This window comes from Haemaphysalis longicornis, unplaced genomic scaffold, assembly GCF_048455015.1.
Source record: "Haemaphysalis longicornis isolate Haplotype H1 unplaced genomic scaffold, Haemaphysalis longicornis Haplotype H1 scaffold_4, whole genome shotgun sequence".
Lineage (NCBI taxonomy): Eukaryota > Metazoa > Arthropoda > Arachnida > Ixodida > Ixodidae > Haemaphysalis > Haemaphysalis longicornis.
In genome coordinates this window covers 159,498,189-159,523,001 of record NW_027526361.1, presented here as the reverse complement: position 1 = coordinate 159,523,001, position 24,813 = coordinate 159,498,189, and the positions used below count along the sequence as shown (strand labels likewise).

Genomic DNA, 24,813 nt, shown 5'->3' with positions numbered 1-24,813 from the left:
TCCACTGCGCTACACAATGGGCGATTTTACCGAAATACCATGATGTCAGGGCCGGCATCAGTCCCCATCGAAAGCGCGCCACTGGAGGTAAGGCGTTGCTGGGCTCAGCCGAAGGACGCGGGTTCGATTCCCGGCAACGACGGCCGGTTTCCTGGTGGAAGCAGAAAGCAAACATGTAAGTGCATCGAGGTTTTGGCGCGTATTAAAAATCCACGTGTGGTTGGAATTAATTCGGAGGCCTAAAAGCCCAGGTGTGGCTTCGGTACTTGAATTACCGGAATTTTTTTAACTTGCGGTAGAGAATTGCTTGCTGTAGGGCACGGCCTGCGACCGTGTCTGGCGAGCGTGGTACCACGGACAGGGCGTAGAACGATCTTAGTGCGCAGGCGCGGGACCTGCTAAAAAATAAGTATCTCTTCTTTCATCTCCGCAGTAGTATCATTACCCTACTTTCCGCATTTCAGTTGCCGCTGCGCCATATTCCAGATTCAGGCGAGCCCTGGTGGATGGCTGCCCCAGTCGTAGCTTCCGGGTGGCAGCGATGACGTATTTCCGCGGACGCCTGATGAGCACGGCTGATAGCTGAGGGATAGCAGGCGAGGGAAAATCGAAAAATTGGCGTTGAAAGCTTTCATCTGCAACAGACAGCGACCTCTAAACTCGTGAAAGCTGAAGTATTATGCTCTCAGAACCCACAGGAACAAATTAGCCTCGTCGTCGTTTCTAAACGGCTGTCTATCGCTGCTAAACGAAAGATACTAGACAAAAGCTGCGTTAGTTCGGCGCGAGTGTTGCATGCAGACAACTTAAAAAAAAATAGCGCCCAAACAATCTGAGAATCCTGGTTTTGTTTTTTTTACTAGGAAATACAGTTTTTTTTTGCTGTAGGCTCAATTCGTCTGACCAGCGTGTATTTTTACACTGGCAAAGTCCTCCCCGCACCGGGCTTCGTCATGTAGAGGTATCCTGGTGGACGAGCGGCGAGTAGAGCTGTCTTGGTGTTTACGACAGAACAGAGAGCAAAATTTAACTGGCTTACTGCATGGCCCAAGATGAACACGGCGATGCAGGAACAGCATGGAGGCGACGGGCAGAGCGCCGCAGTTAGTTCAGCCGGTACTGTTGACCCATTCTAACCGCAGAGAAAGAGGGGGTGTATACAGAAGCGGCGACGGTTCCGCTGTCTTCAGAGCTTTGCGCGCGTCTCGAGCAAAGTGCAGACACACAAGAACACTGTTTCCGGGTGTCGTGATAGCCGGCGCACGTTGAGTCTCAAAGAGCGGGAAAAGCGGAGCTCTCCGCTCACAGATTCAAGCTTCAACGCGTACCCCAATAGAACAGTTTGTCCAGCGATTGGCGCGGGCGTGATTCATTTCCAGCATGGCCCCGAGCGGCGGATACGCTTCAGCGCGTCGTAGCTTCTTTCAGGAAGGTGGGCTTTGCCGCCAAGCATACGAAGCTTCCTACAAATATGATTAAGCGCAAAAAACTAAAGACAGTACACAAGAAAGGAGAGGGGACAAGTGCTAACTTTCAACTGAACTTTACTCACCGCCGGAGCCGGTAAATATAGAAACAACTGGAGCATGCGCCACAGTAAGAGCAACACAGGTACGCATATGCGTCAATCACCGAAACGCTGGAAAAAATATTTCTCAGAGTTAAACAGGACCGCAGATGTATCGGTGATACACTTATCGCCTTTTTGCTTGATTTAAAAAGCTTTTAAGAGTTCCCGCGCTGTCGCGTATCTACTCTTACCCAGAATCTTTATCTCACCCTGAAGTGGGTCACACTTGCAGGCATCGCAATGCGGGGGCAAATGCGCATTTCCTTTATCCTTTACCGACGATTCATGTTCCCGTGCTCGGTCGTTGATAAATCGGCCGGTCTGGCCAACGTAGACTTTACCACATGTAAGTGGAATGTGGTATACTTGTGTACTGTCTTTAGTTTTTTGCGCTTAAACATATTTTTTAAGAATCATGAACCCGCTAGCCCCCCCAACAAGTTTTGTTAAAACACGAAGCTGCCCCGCGCTACACTGCACGCGCGCACAGGCTAGCGGAGCTCTAATTCATAACAGTATATGCACATACAACACTTTCTAGTGTTTTCGTTGCTGTATGTAGCAGTCTATTTCGCGTTCTATCCTGTTTACTTTAGTAAGTATAGACATACCAGAATACTTACTGCATAATTCTTTGTCTAACAATTACTTTAAGGCTGGCGTCTGCTATTAGGTGTTTTAAAGTGTACTTCGCGTTTAACGCGTGTTTAATGCGAAAGCAATAAATTGTTCCTTGAGTTAAGAAGTTGGGGTCGGCGTTGCCTATCGTCTGAATTGTCATAGGCACCTATGCTTTCCATAGGCACGCGTCAGAAATACAATTAGTACTAGTGCGCCCAAACAAAACGAGTAAGCCCTATAGGGACCAGGTAGCAGAACAGGTGGTGCCACCTTACCGCGCTCCCCTTGTTAGTGGAATAAGCGGGTGCATTGGACTACGCAGCCTTCGGTTTGTTTTTGCCGTGTTTGCTCGGGTGCGTTGAGCGTTTAGGGGGTGTTATGAGGGGATATGTAGGAGAAACGAAGTCTGGATAGATCTGTTGGGTTCTTAGGTGCACTAACGGCTAAGAAAACTTGTCGGACGCTTCTAAGGTTGGCTATGGGCTACAATTCACATGGGCGCTTTTTGCAGCGCTCTAGATATGAGCGGGAATAAAACTATTAGTATTAGTATTCACTTCTTTTTAAATGCACTAACGGCTACTTAAACCTGTTGGACGCTTCTAAGGGTGGCTATGGGCTACATTGACACGAGCGCTTTTTTTTGCAGCGCTCTGCGCTAGGCTTCACTCGGTTTGATTAGGAGTAAGGAGTCAGAGTATTAGCATTAATTTCTACCGGTTTAAATTATTTACACTGGTTTCAGTGACTGCGGTTTGTACACGCGCTTTAACACTGGGGTGCCTCGATACGTGTGCTTTTAAGGGAAAAGCACTTACGTACGATTACAATACCGTGTGGCCGCGGAAACGTCGCGGCAGTTTACACTCTCTTTCTGTAACCTCAGCTTTGCGCGTCGGGTTTTTGTGAGTCACAGCATGAGAGCCTGAGAGCCGAAGCAGAACTCCCGCGTTTGTAGTGGTCATTTTATCAAGAACCAAAGTTATTTACCCACCCAGCAGCCCAATCTACAAACGATACCCCCTCCCCTCACCATCTTACCACCTGTGTGAAATACAAGCTGGCAGCGTTAGTCAAAAATCTGACAGAATGTTAACGTCAGCCTGCGCTTTTTAATGCTCAAGAACTCTCTGTCGAGTACCTAAAAAAATTGTGTCATGCCTTGTAAAGAAACCAAAAACGCGTGACTAGGATGCCTCAAATAGAAGTGCATCAGCCCGAGTCCTCCAGCACAAAGGCATCTCCGACACGCTGGAGGCAGTTTGGATTTGGAGAGGGGAACGCGGAGGTGCAAAATGAAAAAAAAAAAAAAAAACATCCAGCCCTCCGTCTAACAGTGACGATGGTTGAACGCGAAGCTTTCTACGTGCGAAATAGAATGGGAAATAGTCAAAGTCAAAGACGCTGAGATCAAAATACCAAACCGCGTGCTGGTCATATTCGAATCTCAACGAGTAAAACTTTAAATCCAGAAGGCAACCAAGGAAACCCTCACGGCAAAGCTTTGCGATAAACCATCGCAGCCGTTAGGCGGAGGAGGGCATGGTTTTTAAAGCGTAGGTGGCAGCTGTAAACCGGTCGCAGCATTCAGTTGTGAAACTGAGAGCAGTTTTTTGGCACTCGCCTGTCTCTGACCCTTCAGCCACGCAGTAATTGTTCTTTGAAAAACTATTAACCGACCATGCAAAGATTGCAAGTCTTAATACAAACATGCTTTTACACGACAAGCAGTAACGTTCTACTGTCATGCGCTATTTGTTCTGTAAAACATTCCTGGTGGCTGTAGTAAACGTATTTCTGTGACATTAAACAAATTTCTATCGTAATTAATGAAGTTACGTAGCGTCGTTTATCATAATTTCTGTTTTGGGGTAGATCTGAGAAGGCACCCCCAAACTTCGTCTTTCGCTCGTGCACGACGCCGTTGATCAACTGCTCAAGGCTAGCGCCGCAGCATTGCTGGATCGGCCGCGCACACCGGCTTTGCAGGAGAGTTTAGCTGCAGCATATTCCTCGGTACGCCAAACTGCATGCAGGCATGAAAAATGTGCGCGAAGGAACAAATTGGCCCTTCGAGCTTGACTTCCAGCTTGGAGCGTCGTCTGCTATTTGTAATTACTGAGTGAGGCGTAAATCATACACATGACATGCCTCGTAAAGATCTCCTTTACTGATTTGATTGAGCGGTCTGAAAAAGTCCCTTTGGTTATCTAAGCTCTGCAAGCCCCACCGCAGCAGAACGACAGAAAGCCACGCACAACTAGGCTGCGCTGACCGCCACCGGCACTGCAGGTGCACGGCCGTGGCTGGTTTGGAGCCACCGGAAAAGCGGAGAGGGCGGAGGCACCGAGCGGCCGTCGGCGTTCGGGTCGACTCGTTAAAAGTGCCCTCGATGTCTTCCTTTCCTGCGCCTTTGCCTTCGGTGCGCTACCAGTGAGCTAGCGCAGTATCCGAGCTCTCTTGAACTACGGTTACTTCATGCAACCGGCAAATCCGGTGAATGCCAGAGTATTGCTTGTGTCTTAATCAGATTCTGAAATTTTCACTGCAGCGATTAAGGATGCCACGAAGCTTTACTTCGACAGCTGGAACGGATTCTTCAACATATCGGAAACGGTGAGCTCCATTTGTGGAAATTACACTTGGTCGATGATGTTGAAATAAGTGGAACAAACGTGACAGAGGACTACAAACACGAGACAGCGCTCCCAGCGCCCGTGTGTCTTTCATGTTTTGTACTCCTTCGTCCCGCTTGTTCGGGCTTTTCTATTTCGTCCCGGCCATTCCCGGCTTAGAGGGTTGGAAATGAGGATGAATTGATATTGCACGCACTATCAACAAAACATTTGTTTACACGCACAATCAACGAAACTGCAAAAAGCGTGAAAGTACAACAAAACGTACTGCCATCTATTACTATTACTGCCTTTTTAAATGCAGAGGATTTCAGTATCTCACGGTGTCACCCTCGTTGACGTCCGTAGTCCGCACCGTCGTTGTCCCTACTATATAAAAAAAATACTATCCGGCGCCCGGTTTCGATCCCTCGACCCTGCGGGCGGAACGCAATGTACATGGTGCTCTACCCACTGCGCCACAAAGCCGACACAGAATGGGAAGAACGAACGCGCCTTATATCGTTGACTCATTCAAATTACTGCTGACGAGCGCTCTCTCGTCAGCAGTTGCCACAAGTGCAACAACATTAACGTAACGCAAACTACTTAACGTCGTGCGCCCCCGGAAATGCTCTGCATTTGATCGTGCCCCTCGCGAGGGGGATGTTTCACTGCGTCTTCTCTCGGTCGCGGGACCCGTGGCGCCATCTGGCGGAGGCGCGGCACAACTCGTTGCACTTTGAAAAGATGCGGCGCCAGCCAGCTGTGTGTGTGCGTGCCGCACTTGTACAAATGGCGAGTGCATTGGCTGTCCACAGAGCAAAGCATTCGTGCAAGTAAGCCGTTGCAGTCAGTCAGTCAGTCAGTCAGTTAGTTAGTTAGTTAGTTAACAACTCCGCAAGCATTTTTCATTTCCTATTCCAGGACTAGAAATATTTTTAGGTGTTTTTTGTACTTCTGCTGTGGTAAGCTGTTATGCATTATTCTTGTTTTGGGTATAACTTGCTCTTTTTTTCTGCTATAACCCCTCAACCAGAGGAGTCGGAACTATTTTTCGACTGGTGGAGCCAAAAACGTTGTGCCACATCATCATCATCATCATCATCATCATCTTCAACAACAACAACAATAATAACACCATCATCATAATCGTCGTCGTCATCGTCATCATCATCATCACTTATTTTCCTTGAGGACGCATGCATGCACAATATTGCAGATGAGTAGGCTAGATAAATAAGCCCAATCACCGACATAAAACCAAACCAATACAGTCAAACCTTTATCCAACATCACATATTCTGGAGAGCAGTCAGAAATATCTTAATGCTCCTCGTTAGAACCAAAACATAAAAATAATATAAATATTCACTGTAAATCTACAGAATACCTCAGTGCTAACAGTTAACAGACATTATGAGAAGTACTGTCTCCCCGCACGGGGCACCTTGAGCAATCTTGGTGACGGTACTGGCGATACCGCGGACCCCGAGCCCCCAAACATAAGCTGGATCCAACCGTGGCGATGTGTTTATAGGTGGAGGGTTAGAAACCACGAACGGTGGCCGTCGGAGCCCAGGTCAAGCTCCGGCGGATGGGCTCCCTGTCTGTCTACCAGGCAGGGAGCTCCGGGACCTCTTTGGCTACCAGGGTAAGGTCAAAGAAGAAAGTACCCCAGTCTCCCTGCTTTTATACTATGCTATATGGCATTCTCAAACCCCCCCCCCTCCCCCCCCCCAAACGTGATCGGCCCCCGAAAAGGGGCCGCACCGAAGTTTCTTTTCCAGCACTTCCTAACTTGAGTCCTCCGAAACCGAACAACTATCCTCGCTTCATCGTGATGGAATCTGTAGACCAATCAAAACCTCTTGCTTCACAGTCTGTATTTCTCATTTCAAAGTTTCTTGACGGTATTGTTGGAGGGTCGTATAAGGCCAAAAAACAACGAACCGGTGAAATTCTTGTCGAGGTCAGTAGCCAGGATCAGGCCAATAAACTTCTTGCTCAAACCAGCATCGCCGATCTGCCAATCCGAGTCACGCCCCACCGCAGCTTAAACAGCTCTCAGGGCGTGATTTCCGAGTATGACCTGCTAAATGAATCTGAAGCTGACCTGCTGGAGGGCCTTCGTAGTCAGGGCGTACCAGCGGTCAGGCGCATAACCATCCGCAGAGACGATAAACAAATACCGACAAAGCACCTCATCCTAACCTTTGACAAGTCCATCCTTCCAGAATTCATCAACGCAGGTTACATCCGATGTTCAGTCCGGCCGTACATCCCGAACCCGCGGCGCTGTTTCAAGTGCCAACGGTTCGGGCACGGCACAAACTCCTGTCGCGGCCGACTTACCGGCGCAAAATGCGCCCAGCACGACCACCCGTCTGACAACTGTAACGTTCAACAACTTCTTTGCGTAAACTGCCAGGGCCCACATGCGGCCTACTCCAGAAAATGTGAAAAGTTCCAATTAGAAAAGAAAATCATTAACATCAAGGTCACCGAAAACATCACCTTCCCAGAGGCGCGGAAGAGGTTCGCCTCTTTCCCTCTGGGGAGGTACGCCGACGCAGCTCGCCGGGGGGCGGAGCGGCGTGTGGTTTCTGCGGGGACCCAGTACCGCGAGTCGGACTTGGTCCCGCCCCCGCCCCCCCTGGGTTGCCTCGGGCAGCCCAACCCGCCTCCGCACCGCTCGCTGAGCCAGCAGCGGCTGTGGGGTCAACCACGTCTGGTGGAAGCGATGCTGCATCCTCCACTTCCACTCCAGCGTCCCAAGCCACAGGCGAGGGCGCAGAGGAGATGGACTTGGGGGAGCCAGCGGCAGCTCCCACCCCCACCGCACCGCCTGTGCCATCCGAGGCGTTCCTGAACCCCTCGGTGGTTGCGGGCAAGGAAAAGCGCGCCCCAAAGGGTTCGCGGTCCAAGGAGCCTGATCCCTCAGGCGCTCCGAGGACATCCGAGGATGAAATAGACGTCGGTCCGTTCTTGTCTGCGGTGCACCGCAAGGAACGCATCCCGACGCCAAAGCCTCCCGACAAGCCAAAAAAGACGAGAGTCACAGCCCCGAAAGACGACACATAAACAACACAGTCCAGTAGCTCCGAACACTTCATAATGGGAAGAGAGAACATAGTACAATGGAACTGCAGAGGCCTTCTAAATAATCTTGACGACGTCTATGAGATTCTGCATGCTAATCAGCCAAGTGTAATGTGTGTTCAGGAAACACACCTGAATTCCAAGAACACAAATTTCTTGAATAGTTACCTGGTATACAGGAAAGACAGGGATGGCTGCACACACTCTTCTGGCGGTGTGGCCATAATCGTCCGGAAATCCTTAGCATGCCACCCTGTCACCTTGAACACTATCCTTGAGGCTGTAGCAATACGCTTAATAATATTTAATAGGTTGATAACGGTATGCTCCATATACATTCCTCCTGATGTTTCACTTACGAGCTCCGACTTCGAGTCGCTGGTTGACCAGCTGCCCGAACCATACATCCTTACAGGCGACCTTAATGCTCACAACTCTCTTTGGGGCTCTTCCAGAACGGATGCCCGAGGTCGCCTGATAGAAAAATTCCTTACATCTTTTGGAGCATGCCTTTTCAACAATAAACAGCCTACATACCATAACATAGGTCACAACACATACTCATGTCTTGACTTGGCTATTGGCTCCGCAGTTCTCTTTCCTCTTGTCGAGTGGGGAGTGGGAACTGACCCATATGGCAGTGACCACTTCCCCACCTCACTCACATACATAGGCAAAGGCCCAAGCAGTCCATCTTCCCATAATAGGTTCAATGAAGCACGAGCTAACTGGAATACATTTACAGAGACATCCAAACTACACCACACATCCATAGGACACCTACACGTTGAAGAAGCTACCCAACTCCTCACGGCGCACATCCTCGACGCCGCCGAAAAGTCCATTCCCCACGCCTCTGGAGCCCCGCGCAACCAGCGGAGGCCGTGGTGGAATGAGGACTGTAGGCGGGCGCGAGAGGCCCAGAACAAGGCGTGGGGTATCCTTCGTCGGTACCCCACGTCGGGTAACCTCATTTTGTTCAAACGGGCCAAGGCGTTCGGCAAACGTGTGCGCCGTGAGGCAAAACGAGAGAGTTGGCGCACCTTCCTTACATCCATTAACTCATACACAGATGCACACAAGGTATGGACAAGAATACGCAAACTTAAAGGACAACATACACATAGCCTGCCCCTGGTCAGTACAACAGGGGACACACTCGAAGACCAGGCTAACACTCTTGCACAACACTTTCAACACGTTTCCAGCTCTGCACACTACACAAACACTTTCCTGAAACATAAAAATACTTGTGAAAAGAAGTCCCTACATGACAATAACAGGTCAAAATCTGGTTACAATTCTGAATTTACACTCTATGAGTTGAGGGCTGCACTGAGCGCGTGTAAACCTTCAGCTCCCGGCGCAGATAAGATTACATACTCCATGATACAACACCTACACCCGGACACTCTTGAAACACTCCTACACCTATACAACAACATATGGCTTTCGGGGCACATCCCAAAATCTTGGAGGGAGGCTATTGTAGTGGCGTTCTTGAAGGAGGGTAAGGACCCTTCTTCTCCCGCCAGTTATCGACCCATCGCCCTCACAAGCTGCCTGGGCAAGCTTCTCGAGAAGATGATCAACAGGAGACTTGTGTACTTCTTAGAGTTCAATGGTCTTCTCGAGAGCTGCCAGGCCGGCTTCAGGGTGGGGCGATCTACAAACGACCAACTCGTCGCCCTTGAGTCGTATATCAAGGATGCGTTTGTCCATAAGCAGTTTTGTGCTACGGTGTTTTTTGATCTCGAGAAAGCCTACGATACCGCTTGGCGATACGGGATACTTTGCGACCTAAAAGCCTTCGGTGTCTCGGGAAATATGTTTAATACACTTCGTAGCTACCTGGCGGAGCGAACCTTTCGTGTGAGAGTTGGTACTGCCCTTTCAAATGTTTTCCTGCAGGAAAACGGCGTGCCTCAAGGCGGCGTTTTGAGCTGCACATTGTTCATTGTCAAGATGAACTCACTTCGAAAGGCGTTGCCACGAACCATTTCCTGTACAATATATGTAGATGATGTGCAAATATCTTTTAAATCATGCAATATGTCAATCTGCGAACGCCAAGTCCAGCTTGGTGTCAACAAACTAGCAGGCTGGGCAGATCAGAACGGTTTTAAGCTGAACCCAGTCAAGAGCACTTGTGTTGTGTTTTCCAAAAGGCGTGGGATCAGGCCAGATCCAGACATCAAACTGAATGGTGTCTCGATTCCGGTCAAAAAAGAACACAAGTTCCTCGGTATAATTCTTGATGAAAAACTTTTCTTTATTTCTCATATGAAACAACTAAAACAAAAATGTCTTAAAACAATGAATATCCTGAAGGTTCTCTCCCATCATTCGTATGGTTCTGACAAAGAACTCCTACTACGGCTCTATACTGCTTTGGTTGGGTCTCGTTTGGACTATGGCAGTGTGGTATATGGGTCGGCGAGTAAAACAGCATTGCGAATGCTTGACCCAGTACTACACTTGGGGCTACGGCTTGCGTCGGGTGCTTTTCGCACTAGCCCTGTCGAGAGTCTATATGTTGAATGTAATAAGTGGAGCCTTGAGAACCAGCGAACGTACATGGACTTGCTTTATGCTTTTAAAATTTCATCTCAGAATAACTACCCTTTTTATCCTGTCCTTAACGATACATCCACATCTGTGCTGTTTGTAAATCGCCCGTCCATTACTCCGCCTTTTTCACTTCGAGCGAGAGAGCGAGCCTCGGATCTGAGTGCTTCGTTTTTAGACGTGTACAGGTCATCCTCTTTAAACATTTTACCGCCTTGGCAAGTTCGCCCTGTGTCCTGTGACCTTTCTTTTATAAAGCTTGACAAAAATCGGGTACCGCGAGCTGCAATACTTCAGCACTTTCTTTCTTTGCAGTTCAAATACCCACGTGCTGAATTCTACAGTGACGCTTCTAAAACCTCCACTATGGTGTCGTGCGCTGCTCATGGTCCAAATTTCAATGCAGCCAGAACCATGAGCGTGCACACAACAATTTTTTCAGCAGAGGCGTACGGAATTTTACTGATTGTACGACATATCCTTGAAAATCAAATTCCCAATTCTATCATCTACACAGATTCTTTGAGTGTTGTTCGCGCATTATCATCGCATAAACCCCCCAAAAACCACATAATTAATCTTGTATTCAGCACTATCATGTCGTAGTATGCGGAGAAGCATCGGCTGCTCCTCTGCTGGGTCCCAGGACACGCTGGGATCGCTGGGAACGAGTTGGCGGACGAGAGGGCCGGTGCTGCTGCACTCAGGAACACTGTCGACATAACAAGCGTACCATATACAGACCTCAAGCCTCACATAAAACAGCACCTGCGCAGAACATGGCAAACACACTGGGACGAACAGACAGACAACAAACTACACGTAATAAAGCCACACTTGGGACGGTACACAACTGACTCACACAACAGACACACAGAAGTCGCCTTGGCAAGGCTACGGATAGGGCACACCCATGCGACGCACTCGTATCTGCTGACGGGATCTCCTAGACCGCAGTGCGGCAGGTGCGGAGAGGCCCTATCCGTAGTGCACATACTAATCACATGCAAGGCACTTCACACAACACGACACAAACACTTCAGAGAACTCTACAGACAACATATCCCCCTACATCCATCGTTTTTCCTAGGTGATGATGCCATTGTTTCCGTGAAACGTGTGTTTGAGTATTTGTCCGACGTCAAGTTTTTAAACCTCATTTCCTATCACGCATCATGAAATCTGGCCCTATACACCAGCCATGCTCATTGTCGTGTTGTGATTTTACTTTTGTTTTTGCTGATTTTACTTAGTGTTAAAGGTTTCACCCCTATCATCGACTATTGTTTTGGCGCTCTTTGCCCCAGTTGGCCTTGCGCCATAAACATCCAACGATCATCATCATCAGAAGTACTGTCTTCATTAAAGTGAAACATAAGCAGTGATCTAATAGCGAGTGAAGGAGACAGACATCCACGCTCGGAGTTCGCAATAGTGTCAAAAACGCAGGTTGAATCGCAGAATTATTCTATTTTTTCAAAGCCACCGTTTTCGGAATCGTTGGTCTTTTAGTCAGCGAGCTTCTGTTTAGCGGGGCGTCAGCGGAAGCCCACGGGTGCCCTTTGACTGGGGGAGCCGTGCTCCCCCATTTCTACACGAGGGCTCCCCCTGCACCCCCTGTTCCGACGCCCCTGCCTCTCAACAACAATGCCCAAAGGGAACCCCCGGACGCGTTGGGTCGGAGAGCTGTCGCGGCGAGTCCAGTCGAGGAGGAGGCAGGGGGTGGGTTGGCTCGCTCGTCGGGCTGAGTCGGCGGGCCGCGGGGAGCAGAATACCCTGTTTGCACGGTTGTAACATGCCCCCAGTCGTAACGCACGGGTAATTTCGCGCAGGAAAATTCGAAAAAAAATCCCGCCATCTCCATGAAGTGAATGTTGATGAGAGGGGCGAAGCTAAAATGCTTAAGGCCTATAAACGGTACCTCCGGCAAGGTCATTCCGTTCCGGCCAAAATCATTCCGGCGGCCGCAATGCGGCGCCTTCCGGCCGAAAATTGCTTTCCGCCAGAATTTGGCCAACTTCAACTTTTTGCCGGTTCGCGAGGATGACGCGTTTCGCCAGCCATCATCCGACGCCCTGATTGGTTCCTACCGACCTCCTACTGGCCAATCAAGGCTATCAGAAGGTTTCAGGCTAAACAACATGGCGGCGTTGCTCAAGCGAAGCGATGCGGAGGACAATAGTCGCACCGGCTTATAGTACATCGCGACTATTTTGTGACTGCTTGAATCGAGGTATAAATCCACGAAGCATTTGTTTGTGCCGACGGAAGCATACCTGCACGGCGCTTAGTTTGAGATCCGCAATGCCGCGATATTACGGCAGCAAGCATACCCCGATGTTTATGTTGGTGACGGCTGGCTTGTCCTTGTTTTTGGGTGTGCGTGAGTGTGTTTGAAGAAGTTGACAGCGTCATTTGTGCTCGCCATCGTCCAAAATGGACGAAAGAGTGACAAACCAGCAAGCGGTCAGTTCTGTGTGCGTCCGTGGGAGTTCGCGGTGCGGCAACTACGGCCAGGGTCTCGCGCCGATGCGCTGTGTACGGGCGACTTTTGTGTGCCACTGGTTTCTTCAAGTTCCGACCGTGATACACCGTCAAGCGAGCCAAAGAAATCATTGAGGTGGGACGTTGTATGTGATGTGCTGCAGTGATGCTGTTCACCGCATTGACCGCGACAATTCGTGTAAGCGCGCACGATTTCAAATTTCATTGCAGTAAGCTAGACATCCACGAAGATTGCTGCAGACAGCAGCCGGCAGCATTTATTTACACCGACAGCACCATGTATACACACTGCGCAACAGTGCTCAACAGCACGCTTTCGCCGAAGTCTGTTTTTGACGCTACCAGGGGTTCTGTTTTGCGTGCGGGCGCTGGTGGTGTAATCCTACGGGCAGTGGTTTTAATAGGCAGGGATATGCTTTGTAGCAACACCATGCAGTTGTATAAGTACACGCGAGACCTCTCTTAACCGCTGACAATAGGAGTTTCGAGAGCTGTGTGTGAGGGACCCAGCTACTCATTTGTCTGGGTTGGTTGTGTGCTAGGCTGATTGAGTGTGCTCTTGTTTGTGTCAGGAGTGTTCAAGCAGTCAGAGTGCACGCTCGTTTGGTTAAAGCAGATATACTGTTCTGTGTTGCTTCTGGGGTTCACCCACTGTATACAATAGGCTCGTCACCTGATGAGTATACTGGTGTTTGTGGGAAACTGACTCATTCTTTGAAATCAATCGATAACCATTCCACATGGCCGAATGTGTACTGTCGGGAGCTAAAGTCTGGATTCCACGCAAGCACCAACCGAAACACACTGCCGTGCCAGCTTGCGGAAGCGCGACTGCTGCCGAAATAAAGGCTGTGTCGCTTATTTTAACTGCACGCATGATAGTTTGCCCCTATGCGTTGATGCAGTGTTGGTAAGCAGAGTGACTGAACAGTGTTGCTTCAGCCTCTTTTCAAAGGTGGCCCCAGTGAGTGGCTGAATTTGCAGTTGCTATATGTGTGTGCAATAATTGTCATCTGTGTTTTGTTCTTTATTGTTACTCCATCTTCTTCAGTCATCGTTGCACTTCCTATACAATTTGGGACTCAAGAGAAAAATAATGCATACTCTGGCCTTGTTTGAATAGAGCATGTCGTGTGCTTGAGTTCATGATAAGGAGGAACAAGAGCGGCCCACTGGTTCAGCATATCATTCTACGCTAATTACATCGTTCATCAATGCTCAGCGAGAACACTTAGGGAAGGTGTGACACATGGCCAACCGAAGCGAAACAGCTCAGTCCTTTTTCGTACTAAAAGCGTATCAACTCAGGCGAGCCAACGAAGGTGCATGCAGTTAAAATGGGACGCACAACCAGTGTGTCGACAGCAGAAGCTCTTTCACAAAATGGCCCTGCAATACATTTTGGCCGCCACTTGTGTGGACTCCATACTTTTGCTCCCCACATTAATGAAATGGAAAAAGTTGGCTTGTTGCCGTTTGGGAATCGTCATAGCACAGCTGCAACCTCCTGTAGTCTTCAGTGCTCCAGCTTTGTGTCTGCCTTCGGATTGCTGTGTTTAATTGAAGGAGTGGGCACTTGGACTTCTTTCTGTGACTTCAAATTAAGGGAAAGGCCGTTGTATACACGAAGGAGCCATGAAGACAAAATACAAGTTTGTTTTATTCGAAAGATTTCGCGTTTTATCGCCCAGTGCTTGTCCGGCATCAAATGATGCCGTATTTACGGAACAATTGATCAATTTAGGTTAAAATTTTGATTGTCGCGCCAAATCGTAGGTTTTCATAATTTCAGGAACGACGTCACAAGCGCGTGTATTCACGCGAAATCCCACTGCGTCATTCGGGTTTGCGGCCTTGCTGTCCGTCAGCCCTTACAGGTGACGCTACTATAGTAATCCACGAACCTTCGTCCGCCGTTGCTTTGTTTTTGAGCGTATTTGCACCTGGCTTGTTTTTGTTACTGTAAAAAATGATCGTCTCGTGAAACCTGGGGTATCCTCGACATACAGGGTCATGTAAGACAACGCCGCTTACGCCAATCGGCCAGTGTCCTGTAAGACAACTTCAAAACGGCGGAGTGCTGTGCACCTAAAACAAGCATAGTGCGCCCAGTACCAACAGCCATGCATATCGGTACTTCTGTGCTTACGTGCGTTTTCGTAACTTCCATTGTTTACCGCACCATTCTTACTGATGTAAAATGAATATGCATTACACTTAAGCGCAAAAAATTCGTTCGGAAAGCCTATAAGCCACGCCTAATTTGCGTTTGCTTTTTACGTCCTCGGCCAATCGCACAGCTGGGCTCATATGACATCATAGGTTCTGTTGCCGGAAATTAGCTAGTGGGTCGCATGGCCATTCCGTTTTTTCCTAATTATGTAGCTCATTTAAGCGAGGTGTGCGTTAAAAGTGGTGGCATTAGGATTCTAACGAGGCAATCATTCGAATAAATCGAACTTGTGTTTTGTCCTCATGACTCTTTTAACTAGGATCATGATTGCTCAGCTGCCTTCTGGCCGTCATGTCTCAACACACTCCTACTGAGAAACATTTTTCGGCAAAAGTGGTTCCCTTTTCGGTTGCCTACTTGACATTAATGAGCGTTACAAGTGTGTAAGCAGTGCCGACAACCTGATAAAAGCAGACTTGAATTTTAGTTGTCAACTTTCCATGTGATGTGAGTGGTGGTGGCACAATGCACTTCTGACAGATGTAACAGCAATAGCTATGCTGATGTAACAGCAATAGCTATACCGTCGCTCATGAATATAAAGCTCTGGTTTGGTTTGTCAATCAAACACTGCTGATTGCACTTGGAAGTTGCATGGTCAATTGCGATAATGCAGCTTTATGACGTATTTATTGTTTAAACTCGGTGAGTGATATGTTGAGGATGGCCCTCACACCCACTGTGGTACCCAGCTGTTCGAGGTGAAACAATTATCGTTTTCAGCATAACTGTTAAGCGTGGAATGCTGTCTCGGCTAGTGCTCTTTGTGAAGCTGAATCATTCTTGCTTGCCCAAGACCACTTGTCAAAGCCTGCTTCAGCCACCACGATATCCTTACAGTGAAAAACTCATTTATTTACAAAGGGTTGGCGAGCCAAGATGGCGGACTGGGCTACCAGCCAGCTTCATCGTCTTCCTCCTCAGTATTGTAAGGTGACATATTTCTCGCTGGTGTCAAAATTTAAGGCGGCCAATATCTCAAGGCCCTGGAGGCCATAATATTTCCCCCATCGAAGATGCAGCCCTTTCTGCAAGTCAGTGAGCGTCACGTGGTTCAAAGCGTTTCAAGCAAGGTACGTGAGCCACTTGAGTTCTGCGACTACGCTGTCCTCAAGCAGTAAGCTGAACATGACTTAGTTCAGACAACTAAGTCGGTCAAGGACCACGAATAGGCTGAGTTAATGTGACAGCAGTTTTTGCACAGTCCATGCTGTAGCTGAGATGTCCAGAGCAAAACCAGGTCTCCCCGCGAGTACGAATTTCCTGATGTCAGCTGTTGTAGCGGAATTTCGAGCGGTCTTGTGACGGCAGTATGTGGAGACTAGTGAGTTTCCGAGCTTCTTCAGCAACGCAGAGAGTGTTTGATAGGCTGGCCTCATCGTGAAAGAAGGGGAAGGTGGTGTTGAGGTAGTTGGGGAAACACGTGCGTCAGCAGGGTAGAATGGGCTATAACCCATTGTCTCACACTTGGCAGTGTTTTAAGCATGGGTAATAAACGGCAAGATGTCCCAGTTGTGGTCAGAAGCAACAGGCATGGCATTCATGTTAGTGAGTCCGGATGGTCCGCTCAGTGAGACCTTTTGTTTGTTTGTGATATGGCACTGAATGGCAGAATTGAGAATCGGACAGATGAAGTAGCTCTTTAATGACGTCAGCAGTGAACTGGCGCCCATGGTCACTGATGAGGACATGAGGTGGCCCATGTTAAAGTATACGGCAACTGAGAATGAAGTTCGTCACTTTGGCAGCTGTTGCAGATGACAATGCAGCTGTCTCACTATGGTGTCAAAGGTAGTCGATGCACACGATCATCCAATGGTTTCCATTCTTTGACCGGGGTAAAGGGACCATCTATGCCCACTTTTTAAACTGGTAAAGGGGGAGGGGGATTTGCAGGGTAGAGCCTTCCCGGCTGAGCAGTCGTGGGGCATTTGTTGCGTTTACACTGGGGGCAACTCACCACGTACAGCTCGGTCGACTGTCACATTTTCAGGCAAAAATAATGTTGTTGTGTGCGGTGAAGAGTGCATGCACAGTACCGATGCCCAGCTGTGGCGTAGTCGTGCATAGCATGAATCACAGAAGAACCATTTTTCTCGCGCCACTAGGAGGTGCCAGGATCCCGTCGGCGAGTAGCTCCTCTTGTGTTGAAGGCCATTGTGAACACAGGGGGATTGGGTCTGACCGTACAGCAGTAAACACTGCTTTCACTGAACCCAACCCAAACGTTTTCGAGCATGCCGAACCCGAACTGGAACTAAACCAAAAAAAGAGAATAGCATTTACTGGCTCACGACAAAGGAGTTAGAACATTTGTTGTTGGTAATCCGCTGTCAATGTCATTTGCTGCCCTCATTCTGGTAATCACCCATGCACTTTTCCACCGCAGACCAATTACAACACTACAAGCCCGCTATCTATGGTCGCTAATTGTCACATTTGTTGTCTTAGTTCTTGTGTGTCACTTAAACATGAAGCCGAATGAAGTCTTGAATAGCCATACATACATTTGCTTCTCCTAAACAAGTGCATCATATTTTTTCCCCATTGCTTAAATTTTTGTTGTTGATCTGTGTTAAAGAATGTAACAGGTTATCTGCTGTTCCACTGCGTACTTTTTTATCTTGCCTAGATAAGTCCTCAGAATCGGTTATATCTTGTGAGGAAAATAAGGGATACAAAGGAGGTAGCACTGGCAGGAAAATATCCCCGGTTTGCCTGCAGTGTATACTGCACATCCCATTCCGGCTTTCCTGTGGGCAAAACATCATGTAGAAAGCTTCTACTGTTGACATCACTGTGCGACAGATATAAACACGAAGCTGCTTCCCCATACTGAATTCAGATATCATTCAAATAGCTTCAACTTCCACAACTGAGCTAATAATCAAATGTTTTCATCATAAGAGATTCTGTCAAAGAAGTACCTATTTGAAAAGAGCTACAGTTATGTCCACTAATAAGCTAAAACAGCTTCTGCATTGAAATTATTTGCCACAAAAGTGATGAAACATAGGCCATCAGTTTGAATGGTTTGATTGTCAGCTGTACACCACAACATATAGTCCTAAAAAAATGTTTTTTTGGGCAATTTTTCCTTCCCAAAGACCCATGTGCCCCCTTAACATATCAAATTTTCTTAATTCAGTGGGTTCTTAATTCAGTGGAGTATAAGCCATCCTGCAGGTGATGCGACTAAGCTTGCTTGCAAGATTTATCCTCTCTGAGTACTGCGTGTTGGTGACTTAGACGTTGAGTGAGACAAGTAAGTGCGAACATGCTTTAGTGAGTTGGAGGCTAAAGGCAGCACTCGGGCCATCATGATGCAAAGGAACGCCAAGATTCCACAGACAAGAAACTTGGGGGATAGGAGTGTGTTGAATCGCCAGAGTAGAATTTGATGGGGTTTCGGCAGGTCTTTCTCGCGTGCGCAAGCGAAGCATCAGTAGTGCAGATTTTTCGGAGTGGAGCTTTAACGGCTAGGCTTTGTTTCCTGTTCCCAGGCCACGTGCAAAAAATCTTTTGTTCGGACAGAGGGCGAGTGTCCAATGCTGCCTCAAGGATCTTTCACTCACTAGAGTACTTTGGACAAGCGCTAAGTAAATGCTCGATAGTTTCACGACAACCACACAGAAGGCAGTCCGGGCAGTCCTCGCGTCCGATTGTGTGGAGATAATCCCAGGTCAATGCTACTCCAAGACGCAGCCGGTGTAGCAATGTCTCTTGACTTCTGCGAAGCCGAGGAGCGTGAGCGAGCTAGAACTTTTGCTCTGGATCGAGCCTGTGTAGCCGTTAATATTGATTCTGCGGGCGAAGCGAATGGAAGGCTGTAGCTTGTTTACGTGCTCGGTAGAGTATCATGTTAGCATCTTGCCGTGTGATGAGTATAGCCAAGAGAGCTCCATTGTGGTGTGTCTGCTGGGCTTCTGCATCTGCCAATGGGTTTGTGAGAATTATGGGTGGGCATGTGAAGTTGCAGCCAAATGCGATTTGGTGAAACAGCCAATTGGTTTTGATGGCAGCTGTTGTAGTTGCTGGCTAATCCACCTGAGTTGGTATGTCCTCATGCCAATATTCATTTTACCCTGTCGTTACTACCGTAATGTCGGCCCTCTTTACGTGCCAAGCAATGTCGAAATCACTGTACATTGAGCTTCATGTACCAGTTGTCCGCGTTTTCTAAGTAGAAAGCCACAACGCATTCACAAGGCCCACCTTCACCTGGAAACATAAAACACACTGGCGACGGGGATGCGTACTGGGATAGCATTTTAGACGTGTATTATTCCCATCCAATCCCGAATTTTAATAAAAACAATATGAGAGCTGACATTATAGCTGATTAGCGATCGCAGTGACATAGTTTGTCTCGGGTGATAGATAGAAGTAAATCTGGCATAAAGCATGCACAGACCTACAGATGTGCATTAAATGTTGAGTTTAAGTGCAAGAAAATTCAACATTTGTCAGCCTGCAACCTTCAGTTGTTAAAATTTCAGTTGTTAAAATTTAACAACCTTCAGTTCTTAAAATTGCTAAGTTGAATGAAAAGGAGTAGAACTTACATTGATTGTTGTCTTGAAAAGTGTTTTTGCTCCTACAGCTAGTTTCTACCTTTAATTTTATGCGTGGTGAACAAAACTTCATGTAAAGTTCATTTCAATAGACAACACGCCCCTCCACCATGTGTGTAATCATTTCCTTAGCCGGTGCAGTATTGCATTCATTGTCAATTGTCCTGCTTGGAACTTCTGATTCTGCTAGGTGACAAGTTGAAGGTGAACTTGAGTGAGTTTGTATTGTGGGTGCCCAAGAGTTTTTGTGAGGGTTCAAAGGTGGGCAGGGGAAGGGCCGTTTTGTAGGCTTTCCATTTAATAAAACACACTGGTTCCAGAAACATTTTTTTTTTGCTTTCCAACCAATTCTGATGAAACTTCATAGGCTTGTTCAGTTTTTTTACCTGATTTCAAATATCTAATTAGTTTTGATGTGAGAGAACTAGTTTTTGTGTTCTTGATCCTTGATTGTTTTTGAGAACAGTAGAAAAAAAAACTATTCAACTTCAACAAAAGATTGCCAGCAAGCCATAAATAGATACCAGAAGTTGTGGAGCATGAAACATGGGAAGCTGTTTTTTTGTTTAGCAGTCACATACAAGTTTACACCAATTCTAACTTCTAGGTTTGAACTACTACTGCTAACCAATTAAAAATAATGCTAATTAAACAACTACTGAAACACAAAATGCAAAATCTGCTTCCCATATCGCATGGTTTACACATTCAGCTTCGCAGTGCGAAAGAAATCACCATTTTTAGCTGCACTACAAGCTGGGACGAACTATCGGCGTCAAATGAAACGCGAACGTGAAAATATGAACCAGAACGTGCAACATTTAAAAGTACTGTTCGTAGAGTTCATATAATGGATTGCGATTGGTATGTTTGGAAATCCCCTTTTTCCAACTTTGTTTATGTAACTAAGCGACGCGTCATTTTAACTCGCATGGAAAGAAATCGCGCTATTTGTGTGTTCAGGTTCATTTTTTTGTGTTCGCGTTTCATTTGACGCCGATAGTACCTCTCGAGAATTTTGTATCACTGCGATACCAATCGAGGCGAAGAAGTGTGTAAATATGGGAAAATAATTATTTCTTTATTAAAATCGGGCCTCTATGGCTTTTATAAGTCGGTGGCACTGTTCCACATACGGAATTTGTGGAGGAAAAAGTGATACCTAAAAAAATGTTTTTTGGGCAATTTTTCCTTCCCAAAGACCCATGTGCCCCCTTAACATATCAAATTTTCTTAATTCAGTGGGTTCTTAATTCAGTGGAGTATAAGCCATCCTGCAGGTGATGCGACTAAGCTTGCTTGCAAGATTCATCCTCTCTGAGTACTGCGTGTTGGTGACTTAGACGTTGAGTGAGACAAGTAAGTGCGAACATGCTTTAGTGAGTTGGAGGTTAAAGGCAGCACTCGGGCCATCATGATGCAAAGGAACACCAAGATTCCACAGACAAGAAACTTGGGGGATAGGAGTGTGTTGAATCGCCAGAGTAGAATTTGATGGGGTTTCGGCAGGTCTTTCTCGCGTGCGCAAGCGAAGCATCAGTAGTGCAGATTTTTCGGCTTGGCAGCGTAGCCCTTTTGGTATAAGATACGTGTTGATTGTATCTATAGCTTGCTGTAGGGTGTCGTGTCGGCTCCAACTGACCTTGAATTGTCCACAGTATGATGTTGTCGGCATATAGAGTGTAATGCAGGTCTGAGATTTGGTGAAGTCTTATGGGTGAGTGGAGTAATTAGCATTGCCAAAGAGAGGTGATGCAACGCAGCCTCCAGAATTTTTTCTTCGCCTTTTTTGGCTGTAACAGCGCGTGTTGAGCGAACAGTCCGGTACAAAAGCCAAACATGGCCTAGGGATACTGTCCGCTTGTTCAAGGTGCGTGGTGATTTGTGTATGTACCAAGTGTTCAAATGTTTTGCCAACAGAAGAGGTACAGGCGTAATCCTTGGAGGTTTGTGGATCTTCGGTATGAGGGTGATATCTGCTCGTCCACTGTGCAGGCAATTCAAACAGTGCTTGTGCGGGCTGTTGATTTACATAACAGAGCTGTTTTTCTTTGTAATGAATTCCTGGCTCGGGCTTGTATTTTTTTTGTGCACTTTCATCCTTTCATGCTCTTCCATTACCTTTTTTGGCCCCAATCCTCTACCGAAATGAAATCCTGGATACGTAACTGGTGGGTGGATGATGTTGCACCAAGAGATGCTTTTTTGCACCCTCACGCTCACGTGTCTTTCCCTTTGTGCTCCCATACCACAATATACTTGTAGTCCCTGTTTCGCAAACAATGCTGGGTGCATTTGTCGAATTCCAACCTTCAAAGGCCGTCATCAAAGGTACAACTGACAGCTGGGCATTTGGGCACATGTGGACATTAAATTTGGGTTTTGTTGAATTTATTTCTAGTGTTCTATTATTTCTCTGTCACTGAAGTTTTCTGAAATATGCCCAATTAGCAATTAGCTCATGATATTTTGCAGCACTAAACTCACTTCAAGTAAATCCTATGGCTAGTTTAGAAAATGTTGAACTCCGATCGGTCTGGAGGAGGAGAAAATAACTTGACGCGGTTGAAAGGGGAGGCCTATTCAGGCCTGTGGCATTCTAGACGACAGCCAAGATGCCTTGGCTCCTGGCGATGTCTTCCTTTGGATGGCCCACTGTTGGAATTCAGGCTGTGCGGCACTGTTTTACATTGCTCCTTACTAGTGATAATAAATGTTCCTTTCGAACCCATGTCTCTGTATACTGGGGCGTTCCCATAGAATGCGAGCCAAGGTCGCAAGCTTTGGGCAGTGTTTACATCCAGCGTTGTCTATTTCCAAATGGAAGGGCCAGTACAGCCTTGGGTTAGAATAAGTGATCACCTGGAGACGTCTACACGCCACGTCTTGATTTTTGGTGAGCGAAGGGCCAGCAGCCGGGTGGCCTCGTCTCTTCCCTTTGTAATGAACAAGCACGTCTCGGCAAGTACAGACGCGATCTTTGGAGTTGTCTGTGGAATGTGGGCTGGGGCTCTCGGTGGGTGAGATCTCGAGCAGCCTCGTTGGCCCATTCGTTGCCTTGTAGTGCCACATGTGCGGGGGTGCACATCAAAGTGGTTCTGGTGTTTTGGTTCGTCTCGTGGCGGGTAAAGACCCTGCGCCTTGCGCTGGAAATTCTTCCTTTTGCAGATCGCCTGATGGGAATCGCTAATCATTTTCCGCACTTGGGTAGCTGCTATATAGGGCTAGGGCAAAGGACAGTTCTTCGTCCTCCTTCGTGTGTTTGGTTTGGGTGGAGCAGGGGTCAAAAACTTTGTTCAAGCAGTCGGTGGCGGCTGAAACCATAACTCCACGTGACTGTGTCAACACAAACAACGCGCAGATTTTCTCGAGTTCCTGGACTCGCAGCTCTCTCCGCAGGGGTGGAAATCTTGTCGCCGACGGTCTTCTCATATAAAATGCGCAGGCTGTCTAATAGGTGTCTGCTCGCGGCCATCTTGGTTAGGTGCTTTAGGTGCGCAGTGTGTTGCACGGCTTGCGCCTTGATTTGTTCTTCGAAAGTGTTGCGCGCACCCAACGTGTCATATTTTTCGTTTGGAGCGTACATGGGTATTCCTAGGGCTTAGTCATGCTCATTTGTTGATGAGGCTGCTTGTTTTCGAGTCATTTCAAAATATTTACAGAATTGTGGAGTTGAGTTTGTGTGAGGGAGAGGCTGGAAGATGGGTACTTGTTGTTAAAGGGGAAGGGGATATGGTGATCCACCCGCTCCAGTTGACTGAATGCTTCACTACAGTTCGCTGACTGGGGTCACTTCAAATCTAAGCCGAATAAACACGCGCAAGCGCTGTTGGGTAGTGAAATTGGAGGTTTAAAACTATATTACGACCCTTGATTGAAATTCCCGCGGAGGCTAAATAAATGATTAGAAGCGGCGCCGTCCCGCGGTGTCCTATGGTTGCGGATCGAATATGACAGGCTGGAGGTCGGCGGGGGAGTGGGGGCGATGCTACGATATGAACTAGACACTTCTAGCTTCACTGGACTATCAGATCCGTTCGCCCCTAACAAGATCCGCGGTTTGTTTGGTTTTAATAATCAGTAAATCAGTATCCTGGAGTATCTATCTAGCGATGATAAATAAGGGTATCTAAACAAATGGCGTATGATGATTGTAGGGTTTAACGCGCCGACGCAACGCAGGCGATGAGGCGCGCCGTAGTGGAGGGCTCCGGATTAATTTTGACCACCTGGGGATCTTTACGTGCGCCGAAATCTCGAACACACGGGCGTTTTTGCTTTTCGCCTCCATCAGAAAAGCGGCCGCCGCTGCCGGGAATCGAACCCGCGACCTCGTGCTCAGCAGCGCAACGCCTTAGCCACTGAGCCACCGCGGCGGGTAAACAAATGGCGTAAACATGCACAAGCAAAGCGCGGTTACGTGCGTTGCTTAAAATCAGCTGCCGACAGTTTTTACCTACGATTGCCTTTGTGCAGTCGCGCGGCCGCCGGCTGGCAGCTTGTTATGTAGCTTTGTGCTTTACACAAATATTGACGCCGAGGTGCAACATACGACGCAGGCCGCTGCGCGTTTCTCGTGCAAGCACGACCATTGACCAGGACAGGTTAGTTTTTCCAGACTGCTCTCAGACTACTGAAGCCCGCGTAAATCCATATCGCGGCCTCTCAACGCCGAAAGCACACAACAAACGTCTTCGAATCGAGCACGCATTAATAAAAAAAAAGTAAAAACATTGCATGCGCGTCATTGGACTCGCCGGCCAATAAGATGGCTCTAGCGGCGCCGGAGTGCGCGGTGTGCCGGATAGACCGTTTTAACACCTTCCGCCATCCGCCGTGCGTTCCGCCCGCCGGAATGATTTTGGCCGGAACGGAACGACCTTGCCGGAGGTACCGTTAATAGGCCTTTATCGGTAAAACCGTGAAACATTCGCCCACACATCATATAAAGACTCGACACGTCAACCTTTCCAACGCTCCATTGACAAGCCCGTAGACGACGTCGATGTTTGTGGTGATTATGTA

General features: G+C 47.7%; 1 protein-coding gene across 1 annotated transcript in view; it reads left to right on the top strand.

Annotated features, from left to right (window-relative positions):
* The first annotated feature begins 1,799 nt into the window (after positions 1-1,799).
* Positions 1,800-24,813, top strand: part of LOC144180642 (uncharacterized) — a 54,608-nt gene continuing 31,594 nt past the window's right edge. Inside the window, exons 1-2 of the mRNA XM_077708950.1 lie at positions 1,800-1,916; positions 4,743-4,807. Of these exons, the coding sequence (XP_077565076.1) occupies positions 1,811-1,916; positions 4,743-4,807 (171 nt within the window). The 5' untranslated portion in view covers positions 1,800-1,810. The remainder of the gene's footprint in view (positions 1,917-4,742; positions 4,808-24,813) is intronic.